General features: G+C 39.1%; 2 protein-coding genes across 4 annotated transcripts in view; one reads left to right on the forward strand and one right to left on the reverse strand.

The window, feature by feature from the left end:
* Positions 1-120: 120 nt before the first annotated feature.
* LOC112048939 (zinc finger protein 525) lies at positions 121-8,943 on the reverse strand. The gene is made up of 6 exons (XM_024086650.2): positions 8,225-8,943; positions 7,652-7,774; positions 4,927-5,189; positions 4,113-4,232; positions 3,301-3,401; positions 121-2,034 (listed from the first exon to the last, which is right to left on the reverse strand). Exons 1-6 carry the CDS (start codon positions 8,779-8,781, stop codon positions 1,459-1,461), a joined length of 1,740 nt encoding a protein of 579 aa, XP_023942418.2. The 5' UTR covers positions 8,782-8,943; the 3' UTR covers positions 121-1,458.
* Positions 8,944-9,797: 854 nt separating this feature from the next.
* The window catches only part of LOC112048932 (protocadherin-16), a 28,488-nt gene continuing 16,904 nt past the window's right edge, over positions 9,798-21,381 (forward strand). Inside the window, exons 1-2 of one of the 3 annotated variants that reach the window (XM_052881193.1) lie at positions 9,798-10,108; positions 16,691-16,895. In XM_052881193.1, the coding sequence (XP_052737153.1) occupies positions 16,832-16,895 (64 nt within the window). In that variant the 5' untranslated portion in view covers positions 9,798-10,108; positions 16,691-16,831. The remainder of the gene's footprint in view (positions 10,109-16,690; positions 16,896-21,381) is intronic. The other 2 variants (XM_052881194.1, XM_052881195.1) reach the window with 2 other exon arrangements.

The following is a 21,381-nucleotide window of genomic DNA, read 5'->3' on the forward strand; positions in this document are numbered from 1 at the left end:
CTTATGGAGATATTATACTATCGGCAATAAGAAATTAAAACAAGTAGAAATCAATTTAGAGTTATGGACTACTATCACATACCAAAGGTTATGAGAAAGAACAATGAAATAATACACATATTTATTTAATAGATTAACTTTAATATTATGTCAGTTATGCAAATAATATGGTACATGTTTAAAATATTGTCGCCTACAGACCCAGTCTCAGTTCAGAACTCCAGAGCATATCATTGTTAGCTGAAAACCATTCAAAGTTAACGGTAGAGTCAACCATATAAGTTAGGCGCTTACTATACGGTAGATGATCCGAATATGAGACTACCTTCACCGACCTGTCTCATGAAGTTTTATAAATCAAATTAAGTATATCAATATATTGCAATTGGTTGCCTAAAAAGTTTCAGTCAAGCATGTAATTATGATAATGAATCCAGGAGTGGTTTTTCGCAAAACAACCATATATATTCGTAATGATATTTAACCTCAACTTTAATTCATTATCCAGACAAGTGCTAGATACTAGTATCGATTTACTTGTTACTGTTACCACCTACCACGACCTACCCCAGAGTTGAGGCAGGAAAATAATAGTCAACCTAACGTTTTCATATTCGATAAGCTTCATACTTTCGCTCGCTAGATTGGTGTGGAATTTGTATAGAAAGTTATACACCAAAACAGTAACAAGTAAAACAAAAATTGTTAATTATTCACATATCCTTGTGACTAAAATTGGTTAGGCAACCCATTGGCAATATATTTAATGATGTATGTATATATGTAATTTTTTAATCCGGTAAACAGGTCAGTGGTGGTCATCTTATACACAGGATCACTACTCGTAATAGCTGCAGTATGTCCTTTGTTTGTGTTGCACTTGATTAGAGATCTTTATGTAAGGTAATGCATTGTGTTTGTTGTAATAATGTTATCTTCACGACTATGACGTCCACAGATTTGCATCGCAGTACACAACACGTCCCGTAGAGCTTCTGCCGCTCCGCCGGTGTGGTCACTACGCAAGTGACATTTGCGTCCGGTAAACCGCATGCGCGTCGGCGGTATGTCTGAACTGTTTCATTACATACAAGTATTTCATAATTTCCCTATGTGTCGACGAGTATAAAAATATTATCCTAACTACTTTATAAACTGTAAAATTAATGTTTAAAATAAAATATCTTATGATGATGTTACAATGAGATAATGTAAATTATATAATCTACTAAAGTAATTCAAATCCTCATTATGTACAATATTAATCTAAGGCCTCGACGTTCCCAGTCGCAGGAACACGAGGCACACGTTCACCTCCATTCAAAAGATAATAAATAGCATTTGACTGTGGTTTGATTTCAAAATACATTCGCTTTGATTTGTCTCTTTCAAAAGTAAATAGAGCTATGCGTATATCAGCTTTTGTGACGTTCCCCGGTAGCGCGCGTCGGGTCGCGGTCAGTGCGAGTAGTCGGGGCGCAGGCCGAACTCGGCGGCGTAGGCGCCCGCCCACGTGATGGCGGACACGGCGCCCGCGGCCGACTCGGGGCTGCGCTCGAGCTTGCGGTCGGCGGGCGCGGGCGCGGACGTGGGCGCGGGCTCGTCGCGCTCGCGGCGCTGCGCCTGCGCCTTGAGCAGCTTGCTCATGGTGTTGCGCGGCGTGGGCGGCGGGCGCTCGAGCGCGCGGCCGTGCGCCGCGCCCGCGTGCCGCTCCAGCATGTAGCGGCGCTCGAAGCGCTCGGGGCAGAAGGCGCAGCGGAACAGGCGGCGGCGCGGCGGCGCGGCGGCGTCGGGCGCGCCGGCGTGCGCGCGCGCGTGCGCCACCAGGTTGTAGCGCTCGCTGAAGCGCTTGCCGCACACGGCGCACTCGTGGCGCTTCTCGCCCGAGTGCACGCGCTTGTGCCGCTTGAGGTGCGAGCGCGTCATGAGCGCCAGCCCGCACACGTCGCACGAGTGCGGCTTCAGCCCCGAGTGCGACAGCTTGTGCATCTTGAACGACGACGTGTGGATGAACGACTTGCCGCACAGGTCGCACTGCAACACCAGAGCTCGTCACCGCACGTCACTCCACACGACATACATAATATGTTGCGGATAAAGTAATCCATTTTCCAAGACTTTATTTAACGTGGTTTAGATTTTCTTATTTAGATTATCATCATTCATCATTATCAGCTGATAAACGTCCCCTGCTGGACATAGGCCTCTTGCGTGGACTTCGAAAAAAAATGGGTCTCGAGCCGCCAGCATCCAGCGGCTCCCTGCAACCCGCTTGAGGTCTTCGGTCCACCTAGTGGGGGGCCAGCCAACATTGCGCTTTCCGGTGCGGGTTCGCCATTCCAGCACCTTGGGACCCCAACGTCCATCGGTGTCACTCGACCCCAACGTCCATGAGTCACTTTCCTCTAAAGGTATTGAAAAAATCCGCTAGGAGCAGCACTGAGGGTGGTACAAATGTGTTGAATTTTCTATTAACGCTTCAAGTCCCGGACAAGATGATCTTGCACTTTTTGCAAATTTTATCAGCATCATCCTCCATCACGACAATGCGAGTTCTCACACCGCGCACACAACAAGAGTTTTTAGAGCAAAAAACATAGAATCCGCCGTACAGCCCCGATCTAAGCCCTAATGATTTCTATATTTTCCCTAAAATAAAGAATAAATTGCGTTGTCAGAGATTTTCATCACCTGAAGAAGCTGTGGACGCCTACAAAACGGCCATTTTGGAGGCCCCAACTTCCGAATGGAATGGTTGCTTCTATGATTGGTTCTATCGTATGGAAAAATGTTTCAAATTTCGCGGAGAATACTTCGAAAAGCAATAAATACATTTTTAAATAGTAATGCTGTGTCCTTGATTCCCGAAATTTTCAGTACCGCCGTCGTATATGGTAAAACTTTGCAACTAAGCTCACAAAGTCTTTGCTGAATCACTCAAACATCATGCTTTTTTTAAATCCACTCTTGTGCAAATGATTTGCTACAACTACTAACTTCTATTATCTGTGTGATTTTATCACCCGACTGGTATCGCCTTTATGAAAGAACTAGCGGTCGCTAAATTGACAAAGTTTCATACAAACTTTTATCCCCTATTTTATCCTTTTGGGGGTAGAATTGATCAAAATCCTTTCTTAGGCGGATGCTTACGTCATAACATCTACCTGCATGCCAAATATCAGCCCGGTCCGTTCAGTGATTGGAGCTGTGCGTTGATAGATCACTATGTCAGTCAGTCAGTCAGTCAAATGGATTACTTTTTCCCTGTTGTAATATTGAGTGAAGAAATGCAATCACCTGATAGTTGAGCTTGCCCGTGTGGATGTTGTTGTGCCGCTGCAGCGCGCCCTTGGACGGGAACAGCTTGTTGCACTCCTCGCACTTCCAGTCGCTGATGCCTGCCACAGTACCGGTTAAGGTCGTGCTCAGGGGATACGTACGTACGTTCCTACGACGTACGCACGTATACCAAATTTAAAAGAGATGTCCGACATTGGGCCCACTTTTCAAAACAATACAGAAATTAAAAATGTACTAAAAATCTTGTATATTTTACTAGATTACTCCATTAGAGCCATAGCCGAAATCATATTCGCTAACAGGGAAAGTAAGCTGATTTCGTTATTTTACTAATATTATAGAGAATTTATGTATCCTCTTTGATGCATATTTCACTGATTGTCAGTTGTTGCAAACGCGGGCTGTCAATGTCAAAGTCAATCAATGAATGAGACGTCATTGTTAATTGTCAAATATCATTATTATCACAGTATGTGTCAAGTTCCTTTTTAAAACTGTCGCCTGTCAGTTAGACCCTGACAATGAAATTAATTTTATGTCAAAAGGGATACGAATTATTGCCCACTTGTACAAGTAATTTACTGATTAGGCAAATATAGATTTCTTTGAAAATTGGCCTCATGAGTTCTCCTTAATTATTCTAATTCATGGCCAATTTTCAGCTCTATATCATTTAAATAATGTAATTTAGGCCCAAGTTTGTATAGAGACTGGGTTTCTCCTTTAAACGCTGTTGTCAAATTGTACTATAAATACAAGTATAAAGTTATGTCAGACGAGCGCACAGTGCACACACAGAGCGCAGTCACCTTTGTGCAGCGCGACGTGTATGTCGCAGGCGCGCTTGTGCTTGTAGTGCGCGCCGCACACCTCGCAGATGTAGGGCGGCTTGGAGTCGTCGTGCTTCAGCTTGTGCTGCTCCAGCCGCACTGGAACCGTCAACAATACCTACTTCAGCACTTGTACTACATAGAGCCTGCACAGACAGGAGCAGTTCAGGGCTGTTAGCCCTGTGCCGTGTTGTATGTATGCACACAACAGGCAGGGCAGTTTGATCCCTGCTATCTGTGCAATACTATGAAGTTACAAAACATAGCACAGAACACAGGCTCACAGAGCCTGAACTCTTTCTGTGTGTAGTATTAGTGCTACCAGATGTGAACAGTGGAATTACCTTACTATGTTCCATCAAATCAGGAAATATTACAGGTAGATCTTAAGTAACACAATGCTTATAGCTTCAATAGCTCAACGGTAAGACCGGTCAGACTCATCATCGAGAGGTAGTAGTTTGATCCCCACTCCGCTGGTCTAATCTGGATTCCCCACAGGTCATTAGTTTATTGGCATTTATCAAATTGCTTCAGGTGCTTGATTTACAGCACCTCAATCGCATCACAAGCCACTGGTGGTAGCTAGCGAGGCAATTAGGGTGTTAAGTTAACCTTTCTTTATGCTTTTTACAGTTGTTTCTGATTACCTCACACACGCTTGGCATGGTGGGTTTCATTGTTGAGAGTGGACAAAGGGGCACTTTAACTTACATTTGATCTTAAAGGATTGTGACACCCACTTTATCAATGTAGCTATGCAAAATAAGTTTTAAAATATCAGTGTTCTTACCCAGGGAGGTGTATCTGGCATGACACTGGTCACACTGATGCATCACTTTCGGGTCCTTTTTCTTCTTGCCACTGATGTTTTTAAAGTTTTTCTTTTTAGACCTGATGAGCAGCTTGGTGGCTTTGCCCTGCTTGCCGTTGCTGATCTGCTCGGGCACATAGTTTGAGCTGTCATCACCATCATCATCATCGTCAAATGTGTCCGCTTCCAGCTTGAACATCTCATCATCAACATCCAGACAGTTCTCATTGGGGCTTTGCGATCTGAAAAACAATTGTCTTGTTGTCACCAGATTGGAGTTAGCCAATCTATAACAACTTTAAGGTTCCTTTATGCTGCCGAGGCTGCTCCTCTCAAGCTGAGGTGTATAATATGATATATGCTTATGCCAATGGATCATATCAATAAGGAGAAGCATGGCAATAGTACTCTGTTTCAAACAAACTGTAAGATAATCCCACAGCCTTTGATTTTGTTTATGTATATTTAGTGCCATTGTTGTGCTATTCATATTTTAAGAGGCTGTGTTGCAACATCTATAGTCCACAACTTTAGGTTTTTTACACAACAATAATACTACTCAAAAAGGTTCTTTTAAGCGACACTTTTCGTTTCGATTCACATACATTTTATTTTTAATAATAATCTTTACGGCTCTGGGTTCTAGCCCTTTTGAGTCCGGATTCACATACAACAAATTAATTTTCACGGACCAATTATAGAAAGACCTGCCCCGCAAGACGTTACCTCTCTGTCAAACAACAAACGATCTAACGCGTTATCGATTGTATCGATGTTTCATTGTTGTAATCGTTTTCGTCGTCTAAAAAGCTCCCTAATAATTCCGGTTTGTGTAGTAAGTAGTCAGTCAGTCAATGGCATGAAAAACGGTCAACAACTTCTAATTCACTAAAAGATGACGTGACGTTTAATTTGAAAATATTTCTATTTTATTTTTGTTATTCTTTACATGGTAGCCCTTGATTTTAGTCTCACTCAGTAACTGATGTTCAGTCAGTAACTGATGATGCAATCTAAGATCGAAGCGGGCTAACTTGTTAGGAGGAGGATGAAAATCCACACCCCTTTCAGTTTCTACACGACATCGTACCGGAACGCTAAATCGCTTGTCGGTACGCCTTCGCGGTCGAAGCCTTCTACCAGCCAGACCTGAATCAATTAAGAAAACCTCAATCGGCCCAGCTGGGAATCCAACCCAGGACCTCCGTCTTGTAAATCCACCGCGCATACCACTGCGCCACGGAGGTCGTCAAAAACATAATTATAATTAATAATAAATTAAAACAATATATAAAAGAAAAATCGATTCTATTCTTTTAACGAACGAACGAACAGCAAAACATTGATCCATTAATTGAATATTCTGTGTACAGATTATAATTATTATTTATTCTTGTTAAATTATTTCGATGTGTGAGTTTACCTCGTCCCCCTCTAAAAACGACAGACAATTTTGTTGCTGCATTTGGGTGCGATGCATTTCCATGTCTAATTCCTCTATGTTAATTAAATAGAGTTTGCAGAAATACAACACAAACGACATAAAAAGAACCTTAAATACCCCAAGCAGACATGAGTCACAAACCATTTTGAAAAACAAAGATTGAGTTTTATGGGTATTAATATGCATTTATAAAATTAAATAAGAGCTTTAATTAATTTTATAAATCGTATTATCGTATTATCATATCAAAAGAAGAAAGAAGTTGTAATTCAAATGATGTTTTCTTTTATTATAATGTGAATAAAATATTTTCATTTATTGCAGAATTACCTTAAACTATGATTAATTTTTTGATTTTGTATTAAGTGAAAGAAGATTTGAGATTTGACAGTTCACACTTCACAGCACAGAACACTACTTTATTTTTTGTCTGTGACTAATACTCCTACTTCACAGTATTCGTTAACTCCCTTTTAATTTTTGTTATTTCGTTTTGTTCTCGTTTCGTTGTTATTGTTTATTATTGTTATTTGTTGTTCGTTTACTGTTTTTAATTTTATTTAGTTTAGTACGAAATTAAATTAGCACTTTAAATCTTAATATTTTACAAATAGAGGCCTAAATTGAAAAGTAGTGTCTTAACAAACTCATCAAATTCTACATAAAAACGTATACCTAACAATAACCCACACTACGAGAAAACGAGTAAAAACTACTTGTCAAGTTTTTAATTTACGCCTATAATCGCGTACATAATTTTCATAGTCAAGCTACAGTTTTCTATTAGTAATTGAGTTACAGATAGAAGGACAGACGGACATGGGTATGGGTATCTTCAAGTCAAGAGTGAATAGGCATCTTCTAGGCAAGCGCGTTCTACCAAAGGCTGCCTCATAGCTTACAATCTAGCGTACAGCTAAGCGGTGCTTGCTTATACATAATAAAAAAACAAAACTATAAGGGTTCTTTATTGACCACGGAACCCTAAATATAAGTGAAACATTATCTGTTCGATAAATAACAGTTTATAGGAACATAAAATATAAAAAAAATTGTCTATCAAAGGAAGTTTTATTTCATGACAATATTCGTGAATAATGCTTTAGTAAAATGTTGAGCACCCCTGAATCATATGTTTTTGTTTATTTACATTGTTTAAAATACCTACCCGATCTGACTATACTTGGAATAAGTTGTAACAAAGATCCCTACTATAAACTGTTAAAGTAATTTTAAATTATTTTAATGTGACAAGTTCACCTGTCCGGCGACTCCTCTTTCTTCACTTTTTGCAGATGGAGGTGTGCGACCAGCATGTGTGCCGTGAGGGCGGCCTCCCCTCCACACTCCCCACTCACTTCACACTCCGCACACTCCCATGCACTGAAAACATTTCACATATAAAAAGTTAGATGACTGATGAATAAAATAGTATTGTTTTTTTGATCAGTTTAAGCCCAACACGTGACCAACGACATATCTTGAGGAAAAAACAGACAAATTCCAACCAATAGAAGCCCAACCAGAAATATCGCCATTTCTTTCATTATGTTGGGACTAAAGACTCTTTGATCGACATTATGACTATTTCTCTTCTCAATATAATATATTGTTGGTAGCACTGGACCTGTTTGGTAAACTCATATTTCTAATTTACTTCCTTTATTTATAAGAAATATGATCACAATTTCATGATCAGTCTGAACGTCAATTGACAGAATACTTTGCATTTTAATTTTGTTTCAATTTTAGAATTTCTATACTGCACCATATTGTATGACTAACAGAAATTAACTTCATAAAGCACTACTAGAAATTATAGAAGCAGCTTACCCGTCAGCAATAGCTTTACTTCGTAGCTTGCGTTTATTTTCTGTTGCGGGTTTGATTTTTCTCTTTTCCACTTTCCTGTGCCGTTTCTTCTTGGTGACAGCGAGTGGTTCGTCCTCAGAATCATTATCACAATCGTTAGAAATAAACACATCCAGATCCTCATTCTTAACAACTTCTAGCGTCACTTGCGAGATGTTCACGAACAGCGGGTTCTTGTTGACGACGGTGTGAAACTCTTCTTTAACTTTATGATACTCTAGCTCTGCTTGTTCTAACACGTTAACTAGGTTGAGGCACGTTTTGCAGACATACTTGGAGCTCGGCGCCGTGATCAGCGCCGAGTGCGCGAATTTACTCAGGTAGAGGCTGAGCGCAGTGCCGCCGGCGGTGGTCGTCGTGTTCAGGTCGCAGTAGCTGCCGCTGCGGCCGAGACACACCAGGCACTCGACGAACTCCTGCTTGACCGTCACCTCCGCCTCCTCTTTGACCCCGAGAGATTCATCGTCTTTTACTGAACACTTGATCTCTGTGCTGCTATTTACCACAGTGACTTCCATCGTTTAGTTGATGTTTAACATCCGAAAAAATCATAACACAGAAGAAGAGTGTAATTAAATGTTTTCATGACTAACTTATTACTCAATTTAATTAATTTCTTTCGAAAATAAGAAAACAAAAAATAGCGAATTGATCACTTCTTTTGACAATTGATAATCAAAGACAATTATAGAATAGAAGTGTTGACATATGTGACGTATCTGTTAATGCAGATTATATAGATTAACAGATAATACTTTTTTTGTTGTTCTACTGAAACTTTTTGAAAAATCCGTATCCAAACTATAATCCATAAAAATTGCTATAAATTCTTTGTAAAATCTACCCAATTATACCATAAACAAAATTAATCCGCAGTCCCAATTTGACATCTCTGCTTTGAATATGATTTTAGTACTATCACGAACAGAAAAATTGGCGGTTTATTTAAATTCGAAATTTGAAAAATTATCACTCTGCTGTCTGCTTCTGCTTCAAAACCGTTTTCCAAAGCCTAGGTACTCAAGCATACTAGTAAAACGCGAAAGTTTGTATGGATGTTTGGATGTTTGTTACTCCTTAACGTAATCCACTTTTGCGAGATTCGCAAAAACCGTCGCGACTATGAACCGGCTTCGCTGTTTGGAATTAAAATACATTATAGTTTGGATTTACTCAAAGGCTTCTTTTTTTCGCAAAAATCAATGATTCCTGCGAGATTTGTGCAAAGCAAGGTGATGTTTCATGTTTGCTTTACGAATGGAATGAATATTTGTTACTGTATCAGCAAAAACTGCTGAATGGATTTGACTGAAACTTGGAATGGACACGATTTATGAAAAATTTAATTTTACGCGGACAAAGTCGCGGGTATCAGCTAGTACAATTAATATTTATTAATTTAGTATTCGGCATCTCGATAGATTTAACCCTGACGACCCACATTGAAACAATAAACGGTCTGCGAGTCGCAATCGCGAACGTAACTCAAGCAAAGCAAGTAAAGGCTCGTGTTCATGAACCGTAACCGCAGTTCACTTCTTCAATCTTCAGGCAGCAGTTGTTGTTTGATATCGAGTCGCGCAGGTTGTGCCGGCTGCAGCGGCGTCGTTGCTACTCACTCGCATAGAATAAACATTGTCTCGTGCTACAGAAGTAAACAATCGAATGTGCAGTTCTTCGTCAATTTATTACCAGTATCTTTGCAGTATTTTTTTTTAATTTCATTTATTGATATATTCACAGTTAGCAGGATATAAAATAAGTTTTTCTGTATTGTGAAGTGTTTACATGGATATTGAAAGGAGCTTGCAGTAATTTGAGTTTACCGTCAATATTTTAAGCTATGTAAGTAAAAGTATTATTTTGTTTGGGTGAACCGCGCGGTTCCCGTTCCCGTAAGAATACGGGTATAAAATATAAACTTGTAACCTTCCTCGATAAATGAGCTATCTAAAACTGAAAGAATTTTTCAAATCGGACCAGTAGTTCCTGAGATTAACGCGTTCAACCAAAAAGGCAAACAAACAAACTCTTCAGCTTTATAATATTAGTATAGATAAAATGTTTACAATATTTTCAGTGGGTCCATAAGTAGTAGATACCTACAAAGTAGGTAGTAAACGATGGTATCTTTGAGTTAAAACTAAAAGTCGATTTTTTTATTTTCAATTACTTACTTGCACATGAAATCGAGTAAGGCCATCTTAAGCTATAGACACACATCTATGATGGCTATTTATTATTTTAGTTGGATGTCTACGCAAGCTACCCCATTATGGTATGACTCTATAGCAAACGGAACGGAAGCCTTGTTATATTATCTAGTAAAAAAAGAAGTAAAGTAAAGGCGGAAGTCTCATCGGGTCAGCAAGGACCAAGGTCGACCGCGAGAGTTCAATTTTCGTGGGTCCCTGGTAAATGTTTGTGACGAGCTTAGATGTTTTCTTGTTTCTATTTATTAATCGACTTCCGAGGTTCTATGTTGGGATGTACGTATGTTTTTTTTATATTAATATTTACTCATAGCACTAGCCTATTTAAGGGTTAATTGGCGATTGTTGCTTAAAAATGTTCTTGCCCTAACCGTCGGTTTCACCTAACCGTCGGTGTAGAGTGGAGCGTACCTATGTGTAGCGAGTGCGTGCATGGTGCGGGCACGGAGCGTGACGCCGCAACGGACGGACCCAGTTATGCTGATACATGGGGAATTAGACGATTACCATATTAGTTACCATGCCGAGTGGAGGACGAATATGAGTAGAATCTTTACAAATAGTCAATTGTCAAAAGCGCTTGTAAACTGAGCCTACTTAAAATAAATAAATTTTGAATTTTGACTAGGCTCTAATGCGAGTAAACGAAGTTATACATAGGTAATATAATATGTATGTCTTGCATATGTAAGACTCTCATTAGATTCCGTAAAAGTTTGGCAAATCCCTCTGTACCGACTCTTAAATCTATGGGCAAATCTGTAAAGGGATCCACTCCTAACACAATATTTTCCGACTAGTTGGAGGAGGATAATTGATAAATGGTAAATATTCTTTAAAAAAATTCTATATGTAGGTGGTATTCAAGTCGAGTGACTATTGAATTCGAATCACATAAAACTGTTCAGCAATTTTTCTGTTTATGTCAACTCTTAGAATGTCTCGTCTAGACTGATAGCACAATCTGATTGTATTTTATGAAAAGTCAGATTAATTTAATTTGAATTATAGTTTAGAATGTCCCTACAATACTACAGCTCCCCTAGCCAAGTGGTATGTCGATTCTCTTTCTACGACCGCTAACGCTTCGAAAACTAGAAAGATGTATGAGAATGACATTTACTATCGACAGGTCCCGTGATCAAGATCTGTCATTCCCATACATTTTTCTAGTTTTCGAAGCGTTAGCGATCGTAGAAAGAGAATCGACGTGTCACCTGGCTAGGGGGGCAGGACAGTCAGAGGAAGCGGAACCTGTCGCGGTGACAGGCGAGCGCACAGCTCGGGTTACTTGAGGGTCGTCACGGACGACGGCGTAGGGAGCGGGCTGCGGGACCGACCACTGCGCTACTTGGACTCTTTGTGTAGATACAACTATTGAACTACCTCACTGGTCTAGTGGTTAGCCTGTGCTATCGGATCAGGAACTCCTGGGTTCGAATCTTGCGTCGGGCTACGAGATACTGAGCTTTCGTTCTTCTAAGAAATTTCGGTTAGTAATGTCATTCATGGGGAACACCCCGTGCCTCATAGAGCACGTTGAGCGGTCGGTCTCGGTTATTACTATAAACATACGATGAATTTAACATTAAGTATCATCCTATGCCCGCCAACACGCATTAGAGCAGATTGTCGAGTCAAGCTCCATACCTGTTATAAGTAGGGAGGCCTGGCCCAGTTGTGGGCCGTTAAAATTGACTGACAATGATGATCGAACCTTATTGACTTTAGTTTTACGGGATAGAAGAGTATTTTGTCGCACCTGGGTGACGTTGTCGCATGGGGATAAATAAAAAATCGCAATTGCAATCGCAAAATAAATAATTTTTTATCTACCTTATGTATGTGGGCTACGAATGTGCGTCATAATGTGAGCTAGAAATAGATAACTAAGATCACTAAGAATGCAATGATAGATCACATGAATGATTGTGATAAAATAACCGTACGATACCTACCTAAATTATTTAAATTCTACATTTAAATTAATTAATTTCTACATACATCTATTATGTTGTCCATTTCAATAATAATCAGTTTTTACGAGTATCAAATCAGTTAGCGGCATCTGTGAGATAGTACTGTTTGCTGACGACACATCCCTAATTTTTAAGAGTGACAGAAGTAAAGATAATTCCGACGATGTAAACCGTGCCATATCGCATGTGTCGCATTGGTTCACTGTTAACAACTTACTTTTAAATGCAAAGAAAACTAAATGTATTGAGTTTTCATTACCAAATGTTATAAAATTAGATAAGTCTATAATGATCAATGGTGAAACACTAGAAATAGAGAATTCCACAGTTTTCCTAGGAGTGACCTTGGATTCTAAACTTCAGTGGGGTGCTCATATAGAAAAACTGTCAGGTAAACTGAGCTCAGCTGCTTTTGCAGTAAGAAAAATAAGACAGTTTACTGATGTTGATACAGCTAGACTTGTTTATTTTGCGTACTTTCACAGCGTAATGTCTTACGGTATTTTGTTGTGGGGCAAGGCTGCTGATATACATTCTATATTTGTACTTCAAAAAAGAGCAATTCGAGCAATATATCAACTAAAATCACGCGAGTCCCTTCGTCAAAAGTTTAAAGAAATAGGCATTTTAACAGTAGCCTGTCAGTATATATATAACAGTATAGTTTATGTGAGACAAAATATTAATTTGTACAAACGAAAAGGAGATCTAAACCCACGTCTTACTAGACACGGGCATAAGTTAGTTATTTCTGCATATCGTCTCCAAAGAGTTAAAAAATCTTTTGTGGGTTTGGGTGTACTCTTCTATAACAAGATCCCCAAGACTGTGATGGACTTGCCAATGCACAACTTTAAGCAATGTGTTAAAAAACATTTACTTAGTCGAGGTTACTACACTATTGATGAGTTCCTTAACGACAAAGGTGCTTGGAGGTCATTGGATCAGCTTCCACCTTCACACAGGAAATAAAAGTATAAGAAATTGTAATTTAATTGTTATCAAATGTAAATTGTAATACTGTATGACTTTTCAAAAGAGCAACTGTTGAGTTTCTTGCCGGTATCTTCTCAGCAGAACCTGCCTTCCGAACCGGTGGTAGAATCTTTACAAATAGTCAACTGACGTGTCAAAAGTGCTTGTAAACTGAGCCTACTTGAAATAAATGAATTTTGAATTTTGAATTTTGTCCCTTTGATTAACCAAAATGGTTAGTTGCCATCCTACCAATACCGACAAAGACTGCGATTTAGCGTTCTAATACAATGTCGTGTAGAAACCGAAAGGGGTGTGTATTTTCATCCCACTCCTTAGTTAGATTGCATCATCACTTACCATCAGGTGAGAAGGGCTAACTTGTAAAGAATGAAAAAGCTTCAATGACGACCAAAACGACCAACCTATACACACAGAGATTTTCAGACTTTAGAGCGGTAAGAGTGTGTTGTGTTAAGTAACAGATGTTGCGAAGTGCAGCTAAAGCCGAGTAGCGCAACGCACACGCGGCGAGTGACGACATGCGCATCTCGGTGCCGGCGGCAGGTGCCTGCGGAGCGCTGACCGCGTTGCGCGCTCCGGCGCCGGCGCCACTCGCACGGAACCGCGCACTGTTACTTGTATGTCTGACACGATACATGCACCGCGACATCGCTGTATATCAACGATATTCATGCATTGGAATAAAAGAAAATAGTTACCAAATACCTGAGACTTACGAACTAACATAATGGTTTGGTCCAGACAATACTATACTAGACTAAATAATATGCAAAGTTGCCGACTTCCGATACAACAAAAGACGTGATAGCCCAATGCTTATGACCTCTGTCTTCAGGCATGCACCTCCAACTTTTCAGTTATATGCATTTTTAGAAATTAAAAATCACGTAGCTCATAAGGTGAAGGAAGCAAGGATAGCAAGGAATCCTGCAAACCTGTGTTGGAAAATTCCGTGTTAGGATTGTGGAATATTAATAAAACAAGTTGGATATCGGAAGTTAAGATAAGAACATTTCAAAGCTGAATTATATATTTTATCCACCTCAACAACCTACAAATATAACCGTTAAATTAAAAATTATAGCATAATAGCACTTAGAATTAAAAATTATAGCATAATTCAAATTTTATAATTCGTATCCTTCAAAATGAATGACCGCTTCACTGGACGCTAGAAAGGGAGTAACTAATCCGAGTGTAGTGTAATACGATGCATCCACGATACTGCAAGGTCGCTAGCTATAGCTCTGCGCAGTGTTCGCTCTGCCAGCTGCCTGTTTGTGCCAAACAATGAGCGAGTAACATGTAAATTGTTCCGAAAGAAAGCGAAATTAGCGACAGCCAGAGCAAGTTTGATGCTTTTCCGCTTTCTAGACTCGCCTCGTGCAGCAGGCGGCTTGGACCTCTATACTAAAGGCGTACGACCGAGTGTTCGGCTTCATACCAAAGTCGTTAATGCGTTAACTGTGAGGTGGTTATATTATGTACCTCCTAGTATGTTTATTAATTTGAAAAGATGTTGCGTAAATTGGTTCTCTTCGAAATGAACAAAGATAACGAAGCGAAAAGCAAAAATTTGGCCAAGTGCGTGTCGGGCCACGAAGGGTTCCGTAGATTAGGATAACACTTTAATCCCATAATTCGCTACACCATGGGATAGACGATAAAAAAGTCATTCTCACTTTGCATTTAGGGAAGGAACCCCAATTTTTTTTTATTTTCGTTTTACCACCATATAGACGTTATTTTGTATTCTACTACAGGTACATCCCGTATCCATAAACAACTTTTTAGCCAATAGAGGGTGGGTCACTTGACTCAAACAAAAGTTATCTCTTAAAAGCTTAATATTTTACAAACGGATCTCTAAATCGAAAATTATTGTTAGAAGACCCCTCATATTTTCCAAAGACCTAAACCACAGTATACAAGGGTTTCTTGTGGACTACGGAACCCTAATAAAGTTAAATCTCGCGACAATCTACGCTCAGTAAGTAAGTATAAAATAGAGATTTGTAGATAATAGATATTATTTATTTGTAGATTGTAGATAATAATAGATAGATTGACCGTAAGAGAAACCTAGCAATCTTGCACGCTTGGAAGGTAATTTCATATTCAAAGCTTATCAGATAGGGTGACGACAAACACACGAAAGCGCGAGATCTCGCTGATTGATACTAATTAAATGTAGTTAATGTGTTATCTATGCACTATAAAAATTAAACACTCGACCGTTTTATTACCCACGAGTATGTAATAAAAGCAGGAACTAAGTCCAAGCAAAACAAATTGTATACCAAAGGCACCCCCCATGACTACCCATGTTAACTGCTGCTTCTCCAATGTGGAACTGGAATGTGGAACTTCTGAAAGATTCAGTATCAGATGTTAAATGTCCGTGATCATCGTCACAGTAGGTACGTTTGAGGGAATACGTCCAGTCCAGTAATTAATGGATCAAACGCAAATGGGATATATCACCTAATTGCCTAAAACTAATTTGATTACATTTGAGAAATCTGCAGGGTGACCAAGGTTTATTCTTATTTCAGATTTAACAATTTTTTTTTATCTTGAATTGGTTTTTTCAATGCTGTAGCTTCTGTGGATAAGATTTATAAGGTTTGATTATTCATAAATATTACGAATTGAATCACTTAACTTTAACATTGAACTTAAGTACTATGTTACTATTTTATAAATAATGTTTTAATTGTTACATGTTAACGATTGTTAAGGTGAGAAAAGAGAGCAATAACGTTAAACAATAAGATTACGTCGTGATTCGTGGCATGCGGTGATCCTGTTAGGGTACTAAGTAGGGACTACTTAACTTGAAATGCGGACAAGAGTTCAAGCTTAAAGAAATCGAAGTGACCCAGGTTTAAATGGAGTGTTTCTTTAATGCATATTTTATATATTTGCGGAAATTGAGGGGGATGGTGGCGATTAACTCTCACCAGTGAATAATTTTAAAAAATCGACGATTTTTGTGTTTTATTAGAAAGTATAAATTCAGATTTGCTTATGCAATCTTCATTGTGCCTACATTACATATGTACTGCTATAGCTTATAAGTGAATAAACTATCAATCTATCTTTAAATTTTGGAAACTAAGACGCCACAGGCAGACATATGTACACGTTAAACCAACATCTTCGCTTTGAGTTCGAAGGAAACAGTGACTTTATCTGGGTGAATTTTCTGAAATGATACAATGTATTTGTTACAGCAGCCAGTACAGCACACGCGCGGCGGCTGGGCGGCGACTGGGCGGCGGCTGGGCGGCGGCTGGGCGGCGGCTGGGCGGCGGCTGGGCGGCGACTGGGCGGCGGCGGCAGAGGCGACATGCGGGCGCGGCGGTAGCGGCAGCATGGCCGCGCCGCTGATGCTGCTGGCGGCGCTAGCGCTGTCGGCGTCGCCGGCGGGCTCGCAAGGTACAATCGCGTAGAACAACAGCGTAGCACTGCCACTTCATGGTTCAAGTATTATAATCAATTAAACATGACAACCCATATTCTACTCACTGTTTACTACTACCCCTACCCTACCCTACCCTACCCCTACCCTACCCCTACCCTACCACTACCCCAACCCTACCCTTCCCAACCCCTACATCTACCCTACCCCTACCCTACCCTACCCCTACCCCCACCCTACCCCTACCCTACCCCCATCCTACCCCTACCCTCCCCGTACCCTATCCCTTTCCTACCCCTATCCCACCCGTACCCCTATCTCACGCCTATCCTACCCCTACCCTACCACTTAACTATCCTACCCGTACCTCTACCCCACCACTACCCTACCTTTACCCCTACCCTACCACTACCCTAAACCCGGCCCTAAACCTACTCTACCCCTACACTACCCGTACGCTTCCCTACCCGAACCCTACCCTACCCTGTAACTTCTCTATCTTACTCCTACCCTTAGCAAAATCGGTCCAGTGCTTCGTGAATGGTGGTATGACCAAGAGAAATTGAGACTTCTATGCTAATAATATAAAGAGGTAAAGTTCGTGTGGTTGTAGGAGGTAATCTCTGGATCTACTGGACCGATTTGGAAAATTGTTTTACCAATAGAAAGCTACGTTATTTGCGAGTGTCATAGGCTATGTTTGATCCTCATAATCACACGGGAACGGAAACTACGTAAATGAAAGCGCCGGGCGTCATATAGCGGAATTTCTGCGTCTTTTAGAAATTTTGTATTATCTCCGAAACTATTTAAGTAATTAACATACTGTAAAGGGCAAATCTTATCTCCATAATATCCTTGTGATTATTAAATAATTTATTTTAATAAGGATTAAAGTTTAGTTGTATAAATAATGACGTAAACCTAAGTATATAAAATTAATAATTTTTAAAACACAAACGGTACTATATCTGCTAATATATAGAAGATAGATATATGGTTTCGCGGACTTTTTTGTAAAACTTTTAAAGATACATAAAGCCTCCATACATTAATTTCAATTTTACACAATGGTTAAGGCAGCGCATGCGAATAAGTCTGTTTAAGAGGATTTTCAGTCCGACCTGTATGATAAAAACTGTGATAACTCGGCTAATATATATGATACCAATATAAAATATAGCCTATAGCACTCCCCGATAATGTAGCATTCTACTGGTGAAAGAATTTTTAAAATCGGACCAGTAGTTCCGAAGATTACCCAATTTAAAAAATGTGACAAACTTACAAACTTACAAACTATACCTCTTTATAATATTAGTATAGATTAGTATAGATTTATATGTAGTATATAAATGTATATTAATATTATAATATCAACTATCTTAGCACCCATAACACAAGCTACTCTGTATGCTTACTTTGGGGCTAGATAGTGATGTGTATTGTTTAAGTATATTTATTTATTTATTTATTATTTAAGATGCACTTAACTGAAAAGTTCGCCCTCCGAATCAAAGGCAGTCGTATCCACTGGGCAGTACTTAATTTCTACTAAATACTAATCCACGATTTGCACGAAATTTCCAAGAACAATAATATAGATAGTTTTTTTTATAATATTCAATTATATTTAATAAGTGAAATAACTTTTAAGGAGAAATAATATTTATCCCAATTTTGATATTGAATTGAAACATAAACTATAATAACTTTAATACATTCTGTATATTTATTTTTACAAAAATATGTTTAAATAAGTTTAAATAAGTTAAACGGTTTCTATAATTCTATATAGTAAGGTAAGAGTGTAATAAATTATGAATCATAAACTACTACAACATTGCTACTACAATAGGACAGGAGTTGACGTCCATCATTATGATGGGGCTGTTTAAGAGAGGTGCACCTTTTCCCCAATACCGTGAGGTCGATTGGGTCGATACAAGCGGCCGCCGAACGGTGTAACGAGTCGCTCGTCCTACTCGTATGTATTTGTGTCCATTGTTCTTGCTGGCTTTATGTATGCCATATTGTAGCTGAAGAGTCAGTGGCGATTAAGTACATTGACTTGTCCTTAAAAGTTCTACTCATTTGAAGCACATTCTATAATTAATAATTACGTGAATAATTATGTGATGTAACTTAGTAACTTTCTGCGAGATAATATGACTATTAAACCAACCATCTATTTCCATTGACCAATCCTGTAAACCTCTGATGATACATGGTCTGAACTTAGCTATAGCTACCTTAGCTAACTTAAAATATATAACTAGCGGACGCCCATTACTTCGTCCGCGTGAAAGTAATTTTTTCACAAATCCCTTGGGAACCATGGATTTTCTGGGATGAAAAGTAGCCTATGTATTAATCCAGAGAGAAATCTATTTCCATTCCAAATTTCAGTATTTGCGGCGTTAAAGAGTAACAAACATCCATACAAACTTTTGCGTATATAAGTAGGATTAGGTAAATGAGCAGCTAAAAACATTTTAGAGCTAAAAAAATTTAGTAGGCGCCACCGTCACCTGAACGGATTTCCAGAATCCATGAACAGAACCTTTAGAATAAATACTTAGTAGCTTTCTGTTGCACGATTTAACAACATGTTGAAAACACCCACTACCACAAGTCATGAACAGCTAGTATAAATAGCTGAAATAACGATTTACTTTTAATTACATGTCACGTTGAATCCGTTTGGAAGCTACGATGTCACAGACAAACACGTGTATCCCTTCACATTCTTTTTACGTCGGCTTTTTTCTATAATTATGGATATTCAATTTTAGATAAAAAAATTATAAAATAAAATAAAAATACTAGTATGCATATGATATTACTTCGTAATACGGGACATCTAATTACATTGCTCTCCCCCGTAAAAGTTACAAGTTACTCAATCAGTGACCCAGTAACATAAATGGGGTAAGTGAAGCAATGCACGGTGGGGAAATACGTAGTAGTTATATTCAAGGAATATTTTTAATTATAAATATATGGTAATTTGTTTACGAGTGTTATTTGTTCTGTAGTTAGGTTATGTTAAAATTCGCACCGTTTCAACCGTTTAGAGCGGTAAAGTGGTCCGATGCCACAGACATAGACATCAACACTTATACTTATAAAACCTTTTCTTTTATGTCCGACCTTAAAATCAAAACAATCATACAATGAGTCTCTTAGGCCGTGTACCCTTATGATAAACAAGGAAGGTGCATGAATCACGGCGAGCAGGGGGTGCCACCTCGGGCGGGGGTCGATCGGACGTTCACTCGCCGGCCGTTGCTCACTCCAACGAGGTCACTTCACTTCACTCCGCGGCTCAATGCCGACATGACACACCGGAGCCGGACACGGGACGGTGCTCGTAGCGGGCATTCGGGGCATTGAAGCATTTGATGCCTACTCCCTACTCCTATATAGAATCTTGTATTTACAGTGAAATTAAGCTAACATTTGATACCCATATTACACTGTACCTGTCTCCTAAATATAAAAAAGGTAATGACGAAATTTTCAGGTAACTGTTGAAATAAGTAGATAATAGGTAGTTTTCTTTAAGCTATTATGAAAATGACCCAATGAAATGAAGTTGGTCGATTTGGAAACGGCGGTAACGTACAATTTTTCGGTGTTTGTCCGCGTCCGGCGCTGCCGCCCACGTAATGTGATTATGCACTACGCTATTGCCAAACGACTGCACCAAGCCGTGAAGGGCGAATCATTAATTAATAGGCATTATACCTTCTGAAGATCTCTAAGTAGTGGTACGAAACTTATAATCCTCACCGAGTAAATTCAAGACTTTTTCTAGGAGCTTAGACCCGAAGATATCTTCATCCACATGACAAGCTCAAAGATTTGTATTTTACGGGTGGCATTGCTGATCCGAGATTTTCTCTCTGACATAAGGAACTAAGGAGGAATATCGTTTGTTATATAACCCTGTCTTATGTCGAAGATCTTTTTCAGAATATTTTGATACTTTAGATATCTTCAAAATTATTCCATTTTTAATTGCATAATGTACTTATAACGGGTGCGTAATTATGCCTTTATTATAAAATTTACCTGGATAGTAGTGATAGATTCCAGAAAACCAAGATTCCTTTCTTAAATATGTGGCTCGTACTAGGCTATACTAAGAGGCTATATGATTTGTTCTGTGTTGCAGTAGGTACGATGAACTATGTAGCTATTAAACCATCTTCGGCGCCTATGGCGTACTTCTCTTTGTTTGTTCGCTGCCGTTTTGCTAGTTTAAATAAAAATACTCTTCGTTTTTGTTGACCTGAATTACGGTGTTTCATGATTTAATGCAAACATTACATGCACGTTCGTCAGTTCCTTAGAAACTGCTCGGGTTATGACTGTAGGCGTACAGGTCTTTGTACTCTTTGTTGTTGTTTCGAGCATGAAACAATTCTAGTAAAACTATACTTACTGACATTATTAATTTAAAATTAGGTCTTTCAAATATAATACATTACCTACTTA

The sequence above is a fragment of the Bicyclus anynana genome, chromosome 4 (genome assembly GCF_947172395.1).
Source record: "Bicyclus anynana chromosome 4, ilBicAnyn1.1, whole genome shotgun sequence".
Taxonomy (NCBI): Eukaryota; Metazoa; Arthropoda; class Insecta; order Lepidoptera; family Nymphalidae; genus Bicyclus; species Bicyclus anynana.